The 23,593-nt window shown below is 41.2% G+C and overlaps 1 protein-coding gene across 2 annotated transcripts in view; it reads left to right on the forward strand.

The window, feature by feature from the left end:
- Positions 1-5,811: 5,811 nt before the first annotated feature.
- Fcho2 (FCH and mu domain containing endocytic adaptor 2) overlaps positions 5,812-23,593 on the forward strand; it is a 98,881-nt gene continuing 81,099 nt past the window's right edge. For both annotated transcript variants that reach the window (XM_057789505.1, XM_057789506.1), the window contains exons 1-2: positions 5,812-6,032; positions 19,435-19,526. In XM_057789505.1, the coding sequence (XP_057645488.1) occupies positions 5,850-6,032; positions 19,435-19,526 (275 nt within the window). In that variant the 5' untranslated portion in view covers positions 5,812-5,849. The remainder of the gene's footprint in view (positions 6,033-19,434; positions 19,527-23,593) is intronic.

Below are 23,593 nucleotides of genomic sequence, written 5' to 3' on the forward strand. Positions count from 1 at the left end.
ATCACAAGCCCTTGCGGAAGCAAGCTGGAGGAAGAAGGGTTTACAGAAAATCTGAGTGGGAGAGAGGAAAAGGAATGAAGCTAAAACAGTTCCCAGAAGCTGGCAGGAGAGAGAGAAAGAGCGCGTGAGCGAGCAAGCATCCATGTGCATCCCGCTGGTTAAATTAGGGTTGCTTGAATGAACAGGAGTTGGGGGCTGTTTTGGAGCAAGGGCAACCTACTAAAGGCTACAGCACTGAGGAAAACAAATCTCCTTCCCTTAGCGACCACTCAGCCAACAGTTCCCCAGGAGGAGATGGAGACCCGTGAGCCTTTCCCCCATCCATTATGGAATGTGGACAGGCTCCATCTCATGCCAGTAACTAGAGCTGCTGTGTGTTCATGACTGCATGATCCTGCTTAAATTCAGTTTCTAGCACTCCTCCTTATCCTCCGGATCTTCCTTCTTCTAACGCCCTGGTCCTCAATGCTTCCTGAGCTGTGCAGGGAGTGTTATCTCATGTCGGACTGAGCTTTCAGCCGTCACTTGTTCGCAGCACTTTGACCAGTTAGGAATCTCCTCAATACCCATTGCTCACTACAAACCAGAGTTCTCATCAAGGCCAAGAGAAGCTCTAGTCCATGGGAATAAATATAAGACAGTTGACACCTTGTTCATGTAGCAAAGCAATGGTAGGGTTGTCTCCCATTTACACCCAGGCTGCACTCTCCCTAGCCGAGGGCTTTTGCTGAGGTTTGCAGTATCAAGCACGGACTTCTTCCTGTGGAGCAGGCCTCACACCCAGTCAAGCCTAGATTTCTGGATATTGAAAATTGAAGCACGCGGCACAGGCAGCTGCTCCAATTAGTGAGGGCGTCCTGGTAGATGACACCCCAGTGATGGGGCGTCCGTCCTGATAGATGGCACCCCAGTGATGGGGCGCCCTGGTAGATGGCACCCCAGTGATGGGGCGTCCGTCCTGGTAGATGGCACCCCAGTGATGGGGCGTCCGTCCTGGTAGATGGCACCCCAGTGATGGGGCGTCCGTCCTGGTAGATGGCACCCCAGTGATGGGGCGTCCGTCCTGGTAGATGGCACCCCAGTGATGGGGCGTCCGTCCTGGTAGATGGCACCCCAGTGATGGGGCGTAAAGGAACAGTAAGCAGTATTTGAGGAAGGGGTCACAGAGATACCTGCCTGGCTCCTTTATAACATTCCTCTTTTTGTATGAACTAATCCAATCCCATGAGACCTGCTTTAATCCCTTCCAAGGGTAGTGCCCCATGGTCTAATTATTTCCACGAGGTCCACTTCTTAAAGGGTCAAGTGTCTTGACATCACCATACTGGAGACTGAGCCTTCAGACATGAACTCATGGGGCAGGACCCGTATCCAAGCCATACCAGCCAGACTCAGATCCCTGTCCAGATCTGTAAGGACATCTAAGTCATCATAGTTGAGCCAGTGGTGCCTCTGGCTCGGGCTGTTCTAGCCTAAGTCCTAGCGCTCTCCACTCAGCTAGGGAGTGAGCCCTGAAAGTCACTGTGGCTTCCACTCTTCACGAATCCCCAGTCCTGTGCTAACAGAGGACAACCTTAGTGAATCCGGGACAGTTGCTTGTCGCCCCTTTATGAAAGACAGTAAGAGGCGGAAAGACTGAGTTCTGTGAGAGTTGAAACATGGATGCGCTCTTTCATTCTCTGAACACACAAGCACTGTTACCAGCCGTGCGCCAAGCACTGCTCCACATACCTTAGTGGAGCCCTTCCACAGTCTCCACCACATCGGACGGTGACTTTCTCTTATTGTACAAATGCTGGGTAAGTGGCTACTGCCTACATAAATGAAGGAAAAGCGTGAGCCAGTGAAAGACAATAAAGAACATTAGGCCAAGTTACATTAAACAAAGAACAAGAATAGTTCTTTACTTTGGATATCGTCATTATATCAAACTAAAATTAAGTATTTAGCAATTATTAGTCTAAATGTTTTTTCATTTTTATATCTTATTCTTATTTTTTTCCCTTTTGTGAATATTTGTGTGTATTTGTAATTTTAATTTGCTTACCGTGCCATCTTCTGCCTGTCCACCTAATAGAATGACACCTGTGGACGTCTTTAGGTTTTTATCGCCTCTGTGACTCTCTGATTCCCCCTTAGTTGTGAAAGTTCTGTTGGGTTCTCTGTGGCCACTAGCCGTGTAAGTCCGAGCCTGTAGAGTGTTTTACACGTCTTCCACAGACAGCAAGGGATCCCTTGGGGAGAACAATCTCATTCTAGAGGGAGGGAAGGTGCTGCATCTAATGGCTGCCAGTCCCAAGTGCCCCGGAGAGAGAAATGTGCCTGGCTGTATTTTCAGAACAGAGGCGTCTCTGCAGAGGGTTGCATTTAATTCTCTTCTGCCATTGGATCAGCTTGTTTCTACCTCTCAGCCGTCACGGTGCAGCCTGCCTGGCTACCATCTGCTAAATCTTTGCTTTTTCTGTTTTGCATAAAGCTTTTGCTTTCAATATGCTTGTTCTTGAGCAGGAAGAAAAGAGAGACATAGAGAGAGAATTCCAAATCTCGGAGATCTGTCTTTTTCTCCTCTGCAGTGGGCTTAGCTCTTTTGCTTCTTGTTATTATTGAGTATGATATTGAGAAGGATTCCTGCACCTGCCACAGGACGCTGCCACATGGGGGAACAGCCGAGGACAGGTCCACATGAGCCTTTCCTGTGCCATTCTCATTGAGGAAAATTAAATAGAGAACAAATGGGGAAGTGCTGCTTTACTTTATGGCCATTCCTCTGAAATGAAACTAGTTTTCAACATGATTATGAGGAAATAGACTTTGCAACCGAATGTTGACTAACGTGCTTGGAGTTGTAAGCCGGATGGGAAGGTCGTATTCATACCAAGGAACGCAAAAGTGGGCGTGTTCTATTGCCTAATGGGTCAGGCCTCTGAACTTGATATCTGCCATTTTTATAAACCCAAGTATGTAGACTTATTTTATGTAAATCTTCCCATCTCTCATTTGCTACCACTCATTAAGTTATGATTTAACAGGGCAGGAATGCTTTGGGCTATGTCTATGCTTGGGTAAGAATTTAATGGAGAACAACAGCCTCTCCCCAGAAACCAGCATGGCAGGTGTAATGAAAAATCTTAAGTGGAAGGTAAAGCCGCTGAAGATACCTCAAAATGGGGGCGCAAAGCTCAAGCCCCTTCCCCAAAGGAGACCACCTGATAAAGCCTAGCTTGAATACTTTTTTCAATTTTAACTTAGTTTTACTAAAACTGGTACTGAATAAAAAGGATGATCAAGCCTGTAAGAATTTGCTTGGAAATATTTAAGCTAAGGTGAAAAGTTCAACCAAGCAGAACTTCATATTTTTTATAAGCTATAGGATTAGCATCAATTAAAGAGCAAGTGTAAAAGAATGGAGTTACTGCATAGCCAAGGACTCAGCCACCTTGACGTGTCTATGACAGGCTTAACGATCCATTTAGTCACCAAACATTAACTGAGTAACTGTCAGGTGGCTGGGGTTAGGTGGCAGGAAGAGCTGCGTATTGTTAGGCATGTTGGCTTTTAATAATTTCAAAATCTATTTGGAATAGAAAAAGCTAAGTGTGTAGATCAATAATACTTTAAGGCATACTACGCATTCAGAGCCTTAACTCTGCTCTGCTAGAATATCTCTGCATCCCTGGGAACATCACTGAAAGCACAGAAGGTGACTGATGCCACCCACATTCTTCTTCTATTATGCCATCTGCACTGAAATTCTGCCACCTTAATCATTGTTTATGAAGTTTTACAACTTAAATACCAGGTAATTGCAAAACAATGACCCCTATGAACTTGAAACACACCGAGGAGCATTTGCCTTCACGGCAGACATCCTTAAGAACAAAATGGTGGCCAGTGAAGCAGCTACAGCTATAGGGAACACTCTGCTAAACAGTCTGTGTTGTAACCACAAATTAGAACCTTGAGAGAAGGCAAATCTGCGCTTGACACTACTGGGAAACAACACTTTTTGTTATGCAAGAACCCACTGCATTCAAGCTGAGAGGAGGGATTTGACAAGTTAACCTCAGCTCTGAAAGCATTTCAGCTGCTCAGATCTGCCTGCCTGCTAAGGGCATTTGCAGTTTATTACAATGGAGGATAGAGGGGAGAAGACAGTTCTGTTGGGGCCTGAGTAGTAGTTTTGGTCATGGAAGGGGAGATTTATGGTCAGGGTTCAGTGTTAAACATTAGATCCCCATTAACAGTCACTGTGTAGGTTTCCTTTGGAAAGGACGTGTGGCTGTGGGTGACAGAGATACAGAAAGAGGAACACACACACACACAGATGTATGGTCATTTAACACCTAAAATTCAGGAGCCCTTCTAGCATCTAAGGGGGTAGCAATTAGTAATATTAGGAATTGGATGTCAACCTCTTTTGCGGGGTGCACTTTCTTACTCCTTTCAGCAGGATTTTCTTACATCTTCAGCATCAAAGATCATCTAACTAGACTGATTGTTTACAGAACCGAAGCAAATATTTATTTTGAAGAAACAGAAGAGTTAACATATAACATTTTTTTTTTTTTTTTTTTGCAGAGATGGCTCAGTGGTTAGGAGCATGACTGCTCTTGCAGAGGGCTCAGATTCAATTCCAACACCTACGCGGTGGCTCACAACTGTATCTTCAGTTCCAGAGGATTCCACACCCTCTCCTGGCCTCACCGGGCACCAGGCACACACAGGGAGTACACGTATAATAGGCAGACAAAACACTCTTACACATCAATCTTTTAAAGTAGTATATCAAACCAGCATTTTCACACCATCCAACCCCAGATGCCCAGTCTCGTTTCATCTGTACCCTAAGCCTTTTGTCGCACTCCTATGAAAGACTGAGCAGATCACAGATGTCTTATCCTTATGTGAATATTTATGAAGGATTATAAACGTATAACCGTTATCTAGTTATCTTTTACATTTCATCCATATGAAAAACAATGCAAGGTTTTTAGTTTCCGGGAGGAAAATAATTTCCCATGAAGAAAGCGACCTCGAACTCAGAGACCCGCCTGCCTCTGCCTCCCAAGTACTGGGACAAAAGGCGTGCATCACCACCCCTCGGCTGAAAAAACGATTTTAGGGAGGTGTGGTGTGCATACTGTAGCTAAAACTACACTAAATTATTTGTGGAGCTTGGCTTCAAACTTGTAGATTTTTGACCTGGCTTAATGAACTTGAGATCTCTATGCTTTTTTAAGCTTTTGGAAAGTAAGGCATGGAAAGGGATTTAGTTTCTCCATTAGGCCGAGGCATGTTAAAACTTGTGTCTTTTCCCTGAGTGTACAAGTTGGTAAGATTACCGTGGGTTTTGTGAGCGGGCCTGGAAGGGTCGCCTTTCGGGTCACGACTGCTCTCTGCAGGAGGTCGGGGCTGGCTGGCTCCCTTGTGACCCGCAGCAGAGCCTGAGTCTCGCAGGCGACACTGGGCGTTTCCTCCCTTTCCGGCCTTGGACAGTTTTGTTTTGGATCTTACTTCCCAGTCAAGGAAAGGCTCCCTGTTGACCAAAGGTTTCCCAGTCTCCTCGGGGTGGCCAGCGGCCAAGTTTCCTTACTCCCAGCCTTGCCAAGCCCTGGGTGTGTTGGAGATCCTCGAAGTCCCGGCCGGACGCTGGACTCACGAGGAGGAGAGAGTGGGCGGGGCCTTATTCGCTCCGCCCCCCGGGCCTGCCGAGCGCCCCGCTCCCGCCATCCTAGGCGACTCAGCTGTGCCCGATTCCCAGCGAACGCTCGGACCCCTCCAGGCCACGCGCACGCGCACTCGGGGCGCGGCGCCCAGGAGCCCGGCCCGCGGCGGCCGCTAGGTGGCGCATGCGCCTTGGAGGGGCGCGGGCGGTCTCTGGGAAGAAGGCGGCGGCGGCGGCGAGAGAGGCGGGGGCGCGGTGGGGGCCGGTCCGTGTTTACACAGCGGCGGGCGGGTGCGGACGCGGAACCCGGCGCGGCGGCGGTGGCGGCGGCACGATGGTCATGGCGCATTTCGTGGAGAATTTCTGGGTGAGCGGAGGCTGTCGGGAACGCCGGCGGGCTTCGGCTTCTTCCCGCGGCCTGCGTGCGCGGCGGGCGGCGGCTCTTGAGGCGTCCGAGCGAGAGTCGGCGGGGCCCGGGGCTGCCCGGCCGAGCTTCCCGCGGGGGGCCGAGGCTCTCCGGCCAGCGATTCTTCCGGGCTGGCAGCTGTGCGGGTCGCCGGGGCTGGCAGCGCGGCCCGGGAGCCGCGGCGAGGACTCCAAGGGCCCGCGGCGCCGGGCGGGGGGACAAAGCGCCGACGGGGCGTGTGCGGCGTCGGGCGCGGAGAGCCGGGCGCCCTGCGGGGGTCTGCTTCCCGCGGCGCAGGCCTGGGACCCCGCGCAGAGTCGGTGCGCGGCCAGGCGGGCTGGGCACTTCCTCCCGGGCGCGCGACTGGGCTCGTGGGTCTGCGCCCAGGACTTTGCCTCCAGGCCTGCTCACAAAGCCCGTGCAAGTCGCCTTGCTCGGACCTTCCTCATTCTCCCCACACCCCTCTCGCCTGCCCCGCGGTGTGCTTGCGTGCAGTCGCTGTGTGCGGGTAATGGCAAGGAAGCTTGACCACCACCCCCCTCCCCGGTACCGGAAAAGTAACGCGTTTCCTCAGGTAGCTTGGCCAAACTTGGCTTTTATGGCCCGACACTTGCAAATCCCGCGGTTTCATTTTGGTAAGGTGTAGAAGTGTCGAAAGGAGTCAGCTTCCAGTCACGCCAGCCACTGCTGCCTCAGAGCCTTAATTCTGTCTCAAGCACGGGCTTGCTCCATAATACAATAACTTCATAGTGACTTGTTTCGAAGGTTACTCGTTTCCCACAAACATCTGGACGCCCGCCGTGGTGTTTTTAAGAGAGCGTTTTTTTTTTTTTTTTTTTTTTTTTTTTACCGAGGTTCCCTTTCCATGTACACAGTGCATGCATGTACAGCGCATACTGTGAAGAGTTCCTCATTGTTTTGTGCAGACATCACCACAGTCAGTTTTAGAACAATTTCATAACCTCAGGAAGAATCCTGTGCGGGTCAGCAGTCACTCCCAGTTTGCCCCTTGCCTCAGCCCCTGGGCAACTGATCTCTCTGCTTCTACAGATCTGGCTTTTCCGGACCCAGCATATAAATGGAACTCTTATGACAGGCTTATTTCACTTGCCATAATATTTTCCAAGGTAATTGACGAGATAGCAGTGTTAATACTTAATTCCTTTTTATGGTCAAATAATATTCCAGTTCACGTTTTACTTACCCATTCATTGGTGACGCGTGTATGGTGCCTAACTATCCTTTGTTTATTATGAGTAATACTGCTATGGACACTTTTATACACGATAGTCAGAGCATGTGTTTTCTTTTGGGAATGGAATTTATAGGGCCACACGGTTAACTATATTTGCATTTGATTAGCCAAAGGGCCAAGAAGCAGAAACTAACTGTATTACTAGTTAGGTCTACTGCTAGCCTCTTCCTCAGAGAGGTAACAACATTGTGTAAATGCTCTACAGCGTCTCTGGATATGTTCACCAACATTTGGTATCTCTTGTGGTATAGTATTATGATGGTGGACATGGAGTAGCATTTTGTGGTTTTGATTTGTATTTTTCTGTGGCTAATGATGTTGAACTTTTTTCTTGTTCCTATTGCCCATTTTAAGTATTTTCCTTTGGGTAACTGTAGACCTATTGCCAGTTTTAAAATTGAATTATCTTTTTTGACTTTTTGCTGTTATTGAATTCTTTTTTATATTCTGGATTACCCCCACCCCCTCTTGGGCTCACTTTTTAAAGACAGTTTCCTGGTTTTCTGATCCTCCTGTCTCTGCCTACCAAACACTGGAAATATAGGTGTGTGTCATTTCTATCAGTCCTGGGTGCACATTTCTTTTTTGTTTTTTTTTTTTTGTTTTGTTTTTGTTTTTCGAGACAGGGTTTCTCTGTGGTTTTGGAGCCTGTCCTGGAACTCGCTCTTGTAGACCAGGCTGGTCTCGAACTCACAGAGATCCGCCTGCCTCTGCCTCCCGAGTGCTGGGATTAAAGGCGTGCGCCACCACCGCCTGGCTTTGTTTTTGTTTTTTGAGACACACATAGCTCTGGATGTCCTAGAACTCACTATATAGAGCAGGTTGGTCTGGATTCAGATTGCCTGCCTCTGCTTCCCAGGCACTGAGATTAAAGGCATTCACTACCATTTCTGGCCCATTTCTCCTTCCTTCCTCCCTTTCTTCTTCCTTCCTTCCTCCCTCTCTCCCTTTCTTTCTGAAGGATGCTTTATTTAATAAAGCAACAGGTAAAGTAAAACAGACATCAAGAAAAAAAGACAAGACAATTTATGTTTAACAACTTAAAATAACCTACTTGCAGTTGCCTTTAACGGAACTCTTGGCTGTGAAGAATACAGCTCATGTACAGGTATATATAAATAAGTACATTTTTCAAGTATTCACTTAATACTGCCTTATGTGCTCATATACATTAAATTTAAAAAAGATTAGGTGATCCCCGGTACTTCATTTTTGTTTGTTTTTTGGAGAAGTTGTCTAAATAGAAGAAAATGTGGTTCGTGAGCCATGTGATGAACCCGTTCTAGACTCTGGACACCCAGGCTCCTCCACTCCTCTTCAGACCTCAGATGAGTTTTTGATACTTTCTTGGAGAATTTTCTGAGTAGCATGGTAGCTTGTCAAAGTGCTTGCCCAAGTAGTAGGTCTGCTTGTAGGCCATCCTGCCATTGAGCTCCCTGGCCACCTAAGGCTGTTGCAACAATGCACAAGTAGATTCACAGATACATGGTATGGAAATAGCTTTTTGATTCTGAAGACTGTCTTTTTAGGGCAGTGGTGGCGCATGCCTTTAATCCCAGCACTCGGGAGGCAGAGGCAGGCGGATCTCTGTGAGTTCGAGGCCAGCCTGGTCTACAAAGGGAGTTCCAGGACAGGCTCCAAAGCTACAGAGAAACCCTGTCTCGAAAAACCACACACACACACACACAAAAAGACTGTCTTTTTATTTTATCAACAGCATCTTTTGTAGTCCAGTTTCTCACTTTGATGAAATCTTTGTGTCCATTTCCCCACTTCTATGCCACTCCTAAGAGTGTGTAATCTAACTTATTCCTATAAGATCATGGCTTAAGCTCTTTAGTTCCTTCTGTGAGCTATTTGAACTTAATCCTGGATGTTCAAAGAAAGGGTGTAGCTTCTTTCTTTGCAAGTATATGTTTATTTTGTTCTAGCATTTTTTTTTTTAAGAGTCTTTTTCCCTCCTTGTGCTTTAGTGACACCTTTTTCTGGTATCACTTGACGGTGAGTGTATGAGTTTATCCTTGGATTCTCAGTTTTATTCTATTGTCTACTTTGTACCAGCTGCTACTATACTGTTTCGTACAGCTTTGTATAATGAGTCAGGAAGCAGGAATTAAGCGAATCATACAAGTTTTTTTGTTTTTTTTTTTTTAAATTTTTGAACATTCTGGGGTCTTTTCCATTTCTGTATGAATTTACTGCATACACTTTAGACTTAAGTGGAAACTCACTAGAGGAGCAACAATATTTTGAATGTCTGAAATTTATGTTTCAGTCTTTGCCTTCATTTCCACTATTAAGGAACAGATAGTAAAATAGATTAAAAATAGATTGAATTTATTTCCCAGTATGGAATTGGGGCTGAAAGTTCTAAATTAGAACATGAAAGGCTCCCAAAGGAGGCAAAAGGACCTAGGAGAGCCTAGGAATTAACTAAGCAGCCAGCTTGTAAGGGTTTCAGTGTTCTGTGTTAAACATCTTGCAATTTTACATAGTTCAGGGCTATTTGTGAAGTAATTCCTTAAAGTAGAGAATTTAATATTTATTCCTTCCCAGTGTTCAGAGTGGTAAGAAAATAAAACTTGTTAAAGTTCAAAACATTGTATGTGGTAAACACACACACACACACAAGAGTCAGTGAGGTAATGGAAAACTGAAGTTTAAGTTTCTAAGCAAACAGCCTATGAATGGTTTCTCCCTACCTCTGTAAAGACAGACCTTCTTATTGTGGCGTTCTGCTAGAGGAAAGCTTGAGTCATTGAGACACCTTTCAGGTTCATTTGAAAGCAGCACATCTTCCTCCCCTTTTCTGTATAATTTTTCCTAACTGAAACTGCTTAATTAAAAATTCCTTAATACTGTAAAGAAAAAACATGCTCAAGACTTCCTACATAACAGATGTTTTGTTGCTGATAAGTCTGTTGCCATAAAGCGTAATGCTATTGATGATCAAGATGAAAATATTTTTCCTGTTAAAAATAATCCACACCATTACTCTTAATATGTAAAAACAAATGTTAGCTTTCTGACAGGTTACATAACTTTAAAAGGGTACTGTTCAGTGTTTTATTGTCTCTTAGGCTGCATATTGCTCAGAGGAAGAGTTAAGTACTAGTTTATGATACTGAGATTATTTGTAAAAACACTGCACTGTAATAATTAAAATGGCTGTTTTTGTATAAACCTAGATTATTCATCAGTAAAAACATTAAAGAAATAACTCCACAGATAATAATTACTTTCAGAGGAAATAAGCATGACAGACTTGTGCTTAGTATTTTACAAATGTCATTTTACACAGTAAACATAATCTGTATAACATGCCACGTATTCCTTAGTGTGTATCACTTTACAGTAAACTGGTGCTTTGAGTTAGGAAACTTTCTGCAGAGGGTATCTCAGTCAGTAGCAACAATGAACAAATAAGTGATGGTAGGTGTTTTGATCCCAAAGCTGTTCCTTTTAATCTTACTGTTTAACTTGGAAAGTCTCATCTCATTTACTGCTTCATGGGCACCATCATACTTTAGTTTATGTTGGAGCACTTGGTTATCCAGTCCCATCTATAGTTAATATGGATAAATATGGGAGGATTAAAATGCTTTTAGAAAATTTGTATTAGTCTATCAATAGGACTTTGGAGTGTAAACCATTATTATCTTTTTGTCAAATTTAAATCTAATATCTTAGATGAGTGATTAATACATTTTGGGTTTTTTTTATTCAGATTAAAATTTAAAAAATATGTATCTTTAGAAAAGTATTTGATATGACTGTGGAAACCCAAACTAGAGGCTTGTCTTTTCATTACTTCAAAGTTATAAATATTGAAATTTGGTATTCTTGCTTAGAATATGATCCCATCAGCTGATATACTAGAATTAAATATTTGTATACATATGTGGATGTGAATGTAGAAATATGTAGGTTTTTTTTTTTTCTTTTTTAAAAACTCTGGGGACCTACCACCCAGCTTCCAAATAAATATATGGAGATTTATTCTTACTTATGGGTGTCTGGTATTAGCTTGGCTTGTTTCTAGCCAGCTTTTAAACTTAAATTATCCTGATTCTTTTTAACTATGTTTGCCTCAGGCCTTTTTACCTTTCTCTATTTTATATATCTTTCTTTACTTCTTGCCCTGTGGCAGGATGTGTAACTGGGTGGCTGCCCCTGGCATCCTCCTCTCCTTCTTTATTCCCTCCTTGCTCTCTCATTGAGATTTCTTCTGTTTATTCTCTGCCCACCAGCCCCATTTGTTTACCTCTCCTGCTATTGGCTGTTCAGCTCTTTATTAGACCAATCAGATGTTTCAGGCAGGCAAAGTGACACAGCTTTATAAAGTTAAACAAATGCAGCATGAAAGAATTCAACATATCTTTGCATCGTTAAACAGATATTCCACAGCATAAATGACTGTAACACATCTTACGCTAATATTCCGTAACAGAAATATTTACTGTGTACTAACAGACTTGCAAATTGTTTTATGTCTGTTGATACTCAAAAGGTACAAAAGACTAAAATATAAAATCTCCTTTCTCCAGCTGTTATTATCTCTCTAAACATTGTCCCTTATTTTTAGCATTCCAAAGAAACTGTATATATGCAAGCATATGTATACACAAAGTGAAATGTTTTAGTGTATGACTGTTAACTAGTTATTTTCATGCAACAAACAGAATATCCAGCCACAGGTTCAATTAACTTAGTTCAATTAGGTTTGATTATTGGCATTCCAAAATTATAGTATGTTTTAAAAAGACTTTTATGTGTTTTGCATTGTCTGTTCACCATGTGTATGCAGTGCCCATAGAGGTCAGAATGTGTCAGGTAACCAACCACCATATGGGTATTGGAATTCGAACCCAGGTCCTCTTTAAGAACAGCCGGTGCTCTTAACTGCTGAGCCATCTTTTGAGCTCCATATTTAGTTTGTTTTTGAGATAAGATTTCACTTTTTTGCCCAGGCTCACCTTAAAATAAGATAAAACAAACAGAAAAAAGCAAACCTGACTCTCTGTAGCCCAGGCTGTATTGTAGCCGAGGCTGTACACAAACTCATGATCCTTTTGCCTCAACCTCTGAATGATGGGATTACAGATGTGATACCATGACATTTTAAAGTTATTTTAGGCTGCATTGAATTTTATTGTGAGGTACTTAGAATTTTGAAAAGGGCATTTTATTTTGTATTTTTACTTAATCTCAGGGGAAATTGGAAGTGAAAAGTTGATGGTGATTTAGTCTGCTTATTTCTAATTCAGAGGAGGAATTGTAGAACACTAACATGGAAGGATATAATTTTAATATGTTAGTTAATTTTTTTTTAGGTTTTTCAAAACAGGGTTTCTCTGTGTAGCTTTAGAGCCTGTCTTGGAACTCACTCTGTAGACCAGGCTGTCTCTGCTGTCTCTGCTTCCTGAGTGCTGGGATTAAAGGCCTGTGCCACCACTGCCTGTCTGTGACTTAATTTCTAGTCTATAGTCTCAGTGTGTAACCCTAGTTGGTCTGGAACTCACAGATCCATCTGCTTTTGCTTTTGGAGTGTGGGATTAAAGGCCTGTGCCACCGTGCTCAGTCTAAACTTTTTAATTAGAAATTTCAAAGTTACTTTGCTTGTTAACGCCATATTAGAGTAGAAGATGCCTGAACATTTTCAGTGACTTGACTTTATAGTGTATCTTTTAGCTACATTTCAGCTTAATTGATAATGTCAATCCAAAACTATGCATAATCAAGTCTTATTTTCACTAAACTGAATACCGAATAATACATGTCAAATTATTTCCTGCAGTCTTGGGAAATGTGTTTTCCTTTTAAGGGCTCGTATGATTCTAAGAATATCTTTTTAGGGTTTATCAAATGCTAGGCAGGCATTCTGCCAGTGAGCCACACCCCCAACTTGGTTTAAATACCTGCCTTGGTGTTTTTTTTTTTTTTTATTTAATTGAGTGTGTGTGTGTGTGTGTGTGTGTGTGTGTGTGTGTTTTGAGACAGGGTCTTTGCTTTGTAGCTCTTTTGCTGTCCTGGAACTCGTACAGATCCCCCTGCCTCTGCCTCCCAGAACTGGGATTAAAGGCATTGCTCTCCCAGCCCTTAGATTGGGCTTTAATAAATGTGGTTTCTCCCAGGACATGAACAGTGAACAGTGAGTGAATGAGAAGAGTACTACCTTGAGGACTATGGAGAGAAAATACATTTAAAATATTTACTTCGTTCTTTAAAAACAATTTTTTGCCTGTATGTCTACTTTTTGAGACAAGGTCTCCTGTTGCCCAGGCTGGCCTCAAACTCAGGATGACCTAGAACTTCTGATTTCCCTGCTGCCACCTCTCAGTGCTAGGATTAATAGGCATTTGACTTAATGCCCAGTTTATGTGATGTTGGGGATTGAACCTAAGGCTGGTGCATGCTAGACAAGCACTTAACCAGCTGAACTACATCTACTCCTCCCAAGGTGCTATTTATTGTTACGTAAAGTGACAGTTCTTGCAGAACTCTGAGTCAGAAGGCCTGCAATTGAATGACCAGTTCCATACAACCCTCCCACATAGATAATAAAAATGTGAGTAAATAAAGTGCAATTCGGGAGATTTTGGTAATATAGATGCATAGCTGTGCTGACTAGTTGTTATTGTCTGTAGTCTTCCGAGGGAAGAGGGAGTTTCAGTTGAGGAATTACCCAAATCAGATTGTATTGATTGGTGATTGATGTGCGAGGGTCCAGCCCATTGTGGAGGGCACCATCTTTAGTTAGGTGCTTCTGGGCTGTGTAAGAGCTAGCTGATGTGCTTGGTGGTGATGCACACATTTAATCCCAGTACTGTGGAGGCAGGGGAATCTCTTTAAGTGTTTGAGGTCAGCATGGTCTACAAAGAGAATTCTAGGACAGCCAGGGCTGTTACACAGAGAAACCCTGTCTTGAAAAACAAACAAACAACCCAACCAACCAAGCACTAAATAAATAAATAAATAAATAAATAAATAAATAAATAAATAAATAAATGATAGCAAATACTGGAGAGTTAATTGAGCATGAGCAGAGAGCTGGCTAGTAAGCAGTGTTCCTTTATGGTTCTGCTTCTGTTCCTACCCTGACTTTCCTCAGTGAGGGAGTGTGACCTGAAATAGACCATTTTGAGTCGCTTTTTGTCATGTATTTATCATCAGCAACAGAAAGCAAACTAGAGCAGCAGCCATCCTCTCGTATAATTTCAGAACATTTGCATCATCTCAAAAGGAAACCTTCATGCATTTGTTGTTCACCACACTGCCCCCCTCTGCGCCCCCAGCACCTATTTGTCTCTATGTAGCCTCTCCGCTTTGCTATAAATGAAGTCCTGATAGTACATGTGTGGTCTTTTGTGATCAGCAGCGTTCACTTACTGTAATATTTTCCTTTTTCTATTTTTATTTATTCATTTTTTTGAGATAGGGTCTCTATATAGTCCTGACTGGCTTGGAACTTGCTATTATAGACCAGACTGGCCTGGATATCCACCTGCCTCTGCCTCTGGGGTACTGGAATTAAAGGCATGTGTCGCCAGGCTTAGCTCTTACCATAATATTTTCAAAGTTCACCAGTTCACTGTTTCTTTCCTTTTTATGGCCCAGTCATCATCTATCATGTGAATATATTGATTTTTTTTTTTTTTAGTGTTTCTTTTTTTTTTTTTTGGTTTTTCGAGACAGGGTTTCTCTGTGGTTTTGGAGCCTGTCCTGGAACTAGCTCTTGTAGACCAGGCTGGTCTCAAAATCACAGAGATCTGCCTGCCTCTGCCTCCCAAGTGCTGGGATTAAAGGCGTGCGCTACCACTGCCCGGCTAGTGTGTTTCTTAGATAGACATTTGGAGTGCTTCTACCTTTTGGCTGTTTTGAATACTGCTGCTATAAATGTACATGCAAATATTCCTTGTGGACATAAGCATTGACTTAACTCATAAGAGTGAGTCAGATTATATAAGCCTGCTGAAAATGAGCTTACCAATGATGAGTGAATACTTATTTTTAAATTTAGCCGCTTGGATATGGATTTATTTTGGAGAACAAAAACTGATTGCTCTGAAAATTGGTTGCTACTCCAAAACTGATGGTGATATGCCTGTGTAGTTACTAAACTGTCATTGCTTACCAGGCCAGTACAGGAACTTTGTTTGTTGAGACAGTTTTTTTTTTTTAAAGATTTATTTATTATGTACATAGTATTCTGTCTGCATGTATGCCTGCAGGCCAGAAGAGGACACCAGATCTCATTACAGATGGTTGTGAACCGCCATGTGGTTGCTGGGAATTGAACTCAGGGCCTCTGGATGAGCAGCCAGTGCTCTTAACATCTGAATCATCTCTCCAGCCTCCTCTTTTTTTTGAGACAGGCCTTCTCTGTGGCCCTGGCTATGCTGGAACTCTTCTGTAGACCAAGCTGGCCCCAAGCTCAGGGATCTGTCTGCCTCGACCTCCTAAGTACTGGGATTAAAGGCATGTGCCACCATGCCCAGCTGTGCAGTAACTTTTTGGTAGCGTGAAAAGAAAACCTGTGTGTTATCTGTTAGACATCTCAACTTTGAAAAGCATGCTTGCATATATATGTATATCCTGTACTTAGAGACCCATTTAAACTATTTACAGTTTTGTTTAGTTTCTAACAAAGTGACAGTTCATGACCAATAAATACTGTATTAATAGTTTTGTGAAATTAAAATGGTTGGTCTGGAATTCTCTGGGCTGGCCTCGAACTTGCAGAGATGTATCTGTCTCTGTCTTCCCAGTGTGGATGTGTGCCACCATATCTAACACCACTACCTTTTTTTTTTTTGTAAACAAAAATAAAATTTGATATTTTTTATTTCTAAATAATTTTTTTTTATTGAGCTGTACATTTTTTTCTGTTTTTCTCCCTTCCTCCCCTTTCCCCTTGTAGCCTCCCCCATGTCCCCCATGCTCCCGATTTACTCAGGAGAGCTTGTCTTTTTCACCTTTCTGTGTAGATCCATGTATGTCTATCTTTGTTGTCTAGTTTCTCTGGGGTTATGAACTGTAGGCTGGTTTTTATTTGCTTTATTTCTAAAAGCCACGTAAGAGTGAATGCATATTATATTTATCTTTCTGGGTCTGGGGTTATGTACATGTGCAGCCGTTCTGACTTTTTGAATGGGTGTTGGAGATTCAAAGTTAGGTCGTGCAGAGCAAACACTCTTACTCTGGCCCACTTCAGGGACTTTTCATTTGGAACATAGATTCTGAATGTAACTCAGCAGCCTTTTATTTTATTTGCTTATTTTTGAGACCGAGTTTCGTTATAGAGCCCAGGTTTTCTTTGGCGTAGAGAGCCTTCTGCTCCAGCCTCTGCCCTAGTAGGAATGCATGCCATCACCATCACATCTGGGTCAGTCTTCTGTTTTTGTGACAACTAGATCAAATTCCAGGACTTTATACATATTAGGGAAGAACTCTACCCATGAGCATTGCCTTGATTAATGTTTAGGTGCTGTGTTGTTTAGGGGCTTAGCTTACTAGATGGTCTTCAAGTTCTTGTTCCCTTTACAGCGTGAGAGGTTTTTGTTATTTTCCTTGTGAGTCTAGTAAATATTTATCATAATAATCTGTGTTTGTTTGGTAGTAGCCCTTTGCTTCCAGCTCTGATTTGTCTTTCAAATTTGTGACACAGACATACACACATTTGGAGTGGGGGACTAGGAATTGAACCAAGGGTCTTATACCCTCCACTGAGCTTACATCTTCTGGCTACCTTTTAAATATTTATAGTACACATTGAGGACTGGGTAACCAGTCTTATGTATGAATAAGAACCTTGGGGCGTGAGGTCCTCAGACTGGGTTTTTGTGATTTTGTATTTCAGTAGTTTTGTTTCTGTTTATTTAAAGGTTTCTAACTCAGCTGTAAGCTGGTAGGTAGCTTTGTTAAGCACAAGTAGTTTATGTCAGGTGATGGAATCCCTTGGAAGATTTAGATCCTTTGCTTTTGTCTGTTGCTTCTAAATCTTGATGCTGTTAGGTTTTTCTTGTTGCAGGCTACTAACAATGATTAGCTGAAATATTCTCATTTTGACTGGAAAGATTGTTTGAAAACAGCATAAGTTTAAAAACCCCCACAAAAATCTAAAGTTAGTTAATAACATTGTTAAATATGAAAACCTGTTGAACCAGTGGAGATGTTGTATTCATAAACGGCAGTGATGTTTTATTTTTCTTAGATAAAAATGGATATTCAAAATGTATAGTGTTTCACGTAACATTTCATTTGTTGTATGTGTGACAAAGTACTTGATGTTACAAGCTAAGAGCTTATTAGAGATTACTTCAGCTTGATTTGAAGTTCCTGTTTCCTGTTTTTGGTGAGCTGTTGAAAACAGATTTCCGATCCTGTGATACTTGCTAATAGTATTACTTTTATATCCAACAAATATATTTAATTCTTGATTTAATTTTTATTCAAGGAAATTAAAAACTTAAGCTATAAATGTGGGACTTGTTTGGCTTAGTTTATTGGTCTTTATTTTACATGTTAAATAGACATTTTTGGGATTTCCTTTGTGATAATTTAATAATATAGAATTTACAGGGTTACATAGCTTAAAGATTTTCAAGACTTAAATATTTGCGGAATTCTATTTACATTCTATCCAATGGAGATAAAGCCAATAGCCTATTTCTTACCTTTCTTTAAATTGTTATATATGGAAATAAAAATCTTGGGGTTGGAGCTATGACTCAGCAGATAAGAGCACTGATTGCTTCTTGAGGACCTGGGTTCAATTCCGTGCACCTACATGGCAGCTCACAAACATCTGTTTGTAACTCCAGTTCCAGGGGATCTGATACCCTCACACAGACATACATTCAAGCAAAACACCAATACATAAAAATAAGTCATTTAAAAAGTGTCTGATTTTTTTTTCAAGTTTATTGAAAAATTTGAATAGGAATTACAAAATATTTGTAGCTACAAATATTCTTTATTCCACTGGTCCCTGTGGACTGGTTTCTCTCCCCCCACCAGGTCCCACTTATGAAGTGACCACTCTGACGCTTAATATTAATTACATATTCTTTAGCCTATTAGCTTAGGCTTCTTATTTTAACTGCATCTTAAATTAATTCATTTCTTTTTTAAAAAATATTTATTTATTTATTATGTATACAATATTCTGTCTGTGTGTACACCTGCAGGTCAGAAGAGGACACCAGACCTCATTACAGATGGTTGTGAGCCAACATGTGGTTGCTGGGAATTGAAACTCAGGACCTTTGGAAGAGCAGGCAGTGCTCTTAACCTCTGAGCCACCTCTCGAGCCCCAAATTTCTATTTCTTTATATTTTACCACAAGTCCTGTGGCCTCTTACCTCACATCTTGCTTCTCTGGTGGCTGCTGGCAGCTGCCTGACTCTGCCTTCTTTCTCCCTATATTCAGTTTAGTTTTCCTTCCTGACTTTATTCTGCCCTGCCCTAAGCCAGAGCAGCTTCTTTATTAACCAATGGTAATAAAATATATTCACAGCATACAGATGGCAATCCTACATCAATATTTCATGATATTCAGAGCTTATATTATTAGTAGTATGCTGTTTTGATTCAAAAGTCAGGATTTATTTTAAAGAATTTTTGTTTGTTTGTTTTGGCAAGGTCTCACTAAAGCTGGCTAGCCTAGAACTTTATACATAGACCAGTCTGGCCTTGAACTTGCAGAGATATTGCTTCCTCTACCTTCTAGTGCGGGGATTAAATGTGGGCATCACTATGCTGAGCTAGGATTTAGTTATTTTAAAGCATAAACTCTTGAGTTAAATAACGCAGAATCTCTTGATATGTATGATGGAGTTTTGTAATGTATTTTACTATGGTGTGTGTTTCTTACAGTTTCATATTTAATTTCATTGATTGTATACTTTTGCATATTTATAGAATGTGTGTATAGTAAATTATAAATGTTATCAAAGGTATATTGCTTTGATAGTATGTAATCATTTAACAGTTGTTAGCTTAAGAAAAAATGGCTTACCAGAGCATAAGAGTTGTATAATAATTAATGTAGCATTATTGTGCTTTCACATTTTTAATGTCTGGTTTTGTTTATCTCTTGAATCTCAGGGGGAGAAGAATAATGGCTTTGATGTTCTCTACCATAATATGAAACATGGACAGATATCAACTAAAGAACTAGCAGATTTTGTTAGAGAAAGGTATGTATTTTTATAAGTGGTTTAAGAACTTACCAATTTAAACTTTAGAGTATAGGTAATTGTCAAAATTTTAGTTGGATTTGAATAATCAAAGTTCACTTTTTTTTTTTTTTTTTTGGTTTTTCGAGACAGGGTTTCTCTGTGGTTTTGGAGCCTGTCCTGGAACTAGCTCTTGTAGACCAGGCTGGTCTCGAACTCACAGAGATCTGCCTGCTTCTGCCTCCCGAGTGCTGGGATTAAAGGCGTGCGCCACCAAAGTTCACTTTTTTAAAAAGCATAATTCTAAAAAAAAAAACATAATTCTATTTTAAAGGCGTGTTTTACAAACTTTTATCATTTCTACATCAAGGATTGATAAAATGGCTTAAAGTGGCATTGTTGAATCCCTAGTTTGCAAATTACTACTTTATAATATCTATACATTTTGCATTGAATGTATTAGCAAAATAATATAATAAAACAAGAATTTCATGAATTGAAACATTGCCATTTCTTTAAGCAAATATGCTAAAAAAATTTTGAAAGATTCCTCTAAACAGATTAAATTTTTTACTGAAAAGTTTTGTGGTTTTAAATGCTATAAATTAATTTACAAAATGTGATTTTCATTACACCTTTAAGATATAATCTACTTAAAAATTATTAGACATTAATATAATTTGATAGTGACAAAGCTACTTTTGTACTTGGGCTTTCTGCCCCACTTCTACTTTTACTTCATTCATTCATTCATTCATTCATTCATTCATTCAAGACAGAGTCTCACTATGTATGTCTGGCTAGTCCAGAACTCACTGTGTAGATCAGGTTGGCCTGGAACTCTGTTTTGCCTGTCCTTGCCGCCTGAGTGCTGGAATTTAAGACCTTTGGAAGTTAAGACCCTGTGCGCCCCTTCTCTCTCCCAGCAAAGTCAGGTTGGCCTTGAATTCCCTTGGTAGCTAAAGATGACTTTGGTCCTCCTGCTTCAGCCATCCCAGTACTCAACTGCAGGTATATGCCACCACATCTGCTCGTTTATGCTGCGTCTTAGCACTGTTTTGTGACTAGTTCTGTTTAGTTGTTTTTTTGTTTTTGTTATTTGTTTAGTTTTTTGTATGAACATGTTTAAAATCTTTAGATCATATAGGGACTTTTGGCCTTAAATATTATGTTAATTTATTCTTTACAACCTAGCTATCTCAATGTCTCTTTATTAAAGCATTTGGCACTGAGTAAGGATTCATCTTTAGTAAAAAGATGAATCTGTAGTTTTCATTATCTTGATTCTGTTTATTTGTATATATTTGCCTGAATGCCAGCAGCTGTTTCTAACTAGTTTATCTGCACTGATTCTTTTTCTTTTTGATTTTTTGAGACAGGGTTTATCTATAGCTTTGGAGCCTGGAACTAGCTCTTGTAGATCAACCAGGCTGTCCCCGAACTCACAGAGACCACCTGCCTCTGTCTCCAGAGTGCTGGGATCAAAGGCGTGCGCCACCATCCGGCTTGATTCTTTTTCTTTAAACCATTCCCGTGTTATAGCTAGAGGATTTTTTTGTTTGTTTGTATTAATTCATTTATTTTTGAACTACAGACCAGCTTGTTGATTTCTTATTTAAATCATTTCATGGGTTTAAGCCTGAGTTGTTTTAGCTCACACTAGGTTCCTTCTTAATTTCCATCCTAACAGTCTTGAATCGGTTTCCTCCACTCTAGGCATTTTATTTGCCTGTTCCTCTCTGCATTATTTTTCTGAGTTTTACAGTGTACCCACTTATCCTGCCCTTCCTGGTCTCTGTGACTAGGGTAAAACACACCTATTGTAATCTCTTATGGTGTTTATAACATCTTTTAGTTACTCATTTGTATTTGTTTCTGTGGTTTTGTTTTACTTATGAAACAGTGTCCTATTGAACCACAGCACTTAGCACTTTGTTATTGTCTGATATAAGTGCTATTTATTGTCTCTCTTTACTGAATAAATCCCACAATTCAGGGTGCTTGATTTGTCCTGTCATCTTTCTGAATGTTTTGTTTTTTGCATTCTATCATCTGCATTTATTTCCAGTAGAGCTATGATTTGTCAATCTCAGTATTATTTTGCTTTTTTTTCCTTCAATTTGTTGTCTGCTTTTGACTTTTGTAAAAATCTGTTTTCTTTTATTAGTTTAGAAGTAATGCCTGCTTTATATTTTTCAATAGTTATTATCCTAGGTATTACAACATAAATTCCCTGTCCTATTAATATCTGATGGCAGTTGTTACTTTTAGTGCTTCCTTGGTGTTATCTGAGGTTTCTGTTCTTCCCGGTTCCTAATCGTTAAGTTCCAAAGAAATCAAACAGAGGTCTACATTAGTTATAAACTGATTGGCCCATTGGCTCGGGCTTATTAACTCTTATAACATATATTAGCCCATTATTCTTCTCCATGCTAGCCATGTGGCTCAGTACTTTATTCAGGCGAAGCAGTCACATCTTGCTTCTTCTGTGGCGGGCTCACAACTGCTCACAACAGAATTCTCCTGTTCTCCTTGACCTGCCTCTACTTCCTGTCTGGTTGTCCTGCCTATACTTCCTGCCTGGCTACTGGCCAACCAGCGTTTATTTAAAATATAATTGACAGAATACAGACCATGGTCCCACACCACCCTGGAAATGTGCAGACCTCAGAACATCACATTCTCCTGAGTTGTTTGGAGGTCAGAAGACAACTTACAGGACTGGCTGTCTTTCCATGTTCCGTGTGTCTGAGATCACACTAAGGTTGTTAGCGTTGGTAGCCATCTTATTGGCCCCTTTCTTTAAAATAATTTTTTCTTGAGTCATGGTCTTGGCTGTATAAATTCTGACTGTCCTGGTCCTCACTATGTAGCCGAGGCTAGCCTTGAACCCATGGTATTCCTCTTCCTTTGGCCTCCTAAGTGTTAGGATTACAGATAAGTGCTACCACACCTGCCTGTTCTTTTACTTTTCAAAAACTTCATTATGGAAATACACATTTTATATTATTTTTGCTGTGCTTTTTTCTTACTATTTTTAAAATGGCTTAATGCTTTTGTTGCATGTACATCTGCATCACATACGTGTTGGTACCTGATGAGGCTCCAGAAAAAGGCACTGATTCCCTGGGAGTGAAATTATAGTATGGTGGCTTTAAGCTGCTATATGGTGCTGGAAATCAAACCTGGGTCCTGGAAGAGCAGCCAGAGCTCTTAACCATTGAGCCATCTCTCTAATCCTTTATCTTTTCTATTTTTTGCTTGTTTTGAGACAAGGTCTTACTATGTAACTCTGGCTGTTCTGGAACTCACAGTGTAGACCAGGTTGGCCTCTGCAACAGAGATCTGCCTGCCTCTGCCTCCCCAGTGCTGGAATTAAAGGTGTGGGTCACCATGTGTGACTCCTCCATTTAACTTTTTATTGTGAAAATTCAAAAATCAGGAAGCTTTACAAACCAACATCCATCATTCATTCATTCATTCATTCATTCATTCATTTTCAAGGCAGGGTTTCTCCGTGTACCCCTGCCTGTCCTGGAACTCTCTGTAGACCAGACTGGCCTGGAATTCTCTCTGTACACCAGACTGGCCTTGGACACGGAGGTACACCTGCCTCTTCCTCTTGAGTGCTGGGATTAAAGGTGTGTGCCACCACACTGGTCCTAGATTCTTATAAAGCCAATATCAGATTAACAGATGTTACGTTTTCTTCATTAAGAATGAGGTCACTCATGCTTTCCTTAACTCCTTATAAGTTTTGTTCATGAAAAACCCTCTTTTACTTCTTAGTTTTTTAGCTGATTTACAGGTGTCCTGTAGGAGAAAGCCGTGCCTGATACACCTGATGGGCTTCTCAGGATACCCTTACTGTTTGCTTGTTAGTTCCTTGATGCTCTTTTTTTCATATGTATCCTCACCCCGTGTGCCCCTCCCACCCCCACTCCAAAACTACTTCCTAATTCCAAGTTTTTCTAATTTTCTTTGACAGACATTTTTGGTGTGTAATTCATAGATATTTCAGTATTTTTCTTTCTTTTTTACATTTATCATTTTTATGTGTATGGATTTTTTTGCCTGTATGTACCATG

Source organism: Chionomys nivalis, chromosome 15, assembly GCF_950005125.1.
Source record: "Chionomys nivalis chromosome 15, mChiNiv1.1, whole genome shotgun sequence".
Taxonomy (NCBI): Eukaryota; Metazoa; Chordata; class Mammalia; order Rodentia; family Cricetidae; genus Chionomys; species Chionomys nivalis.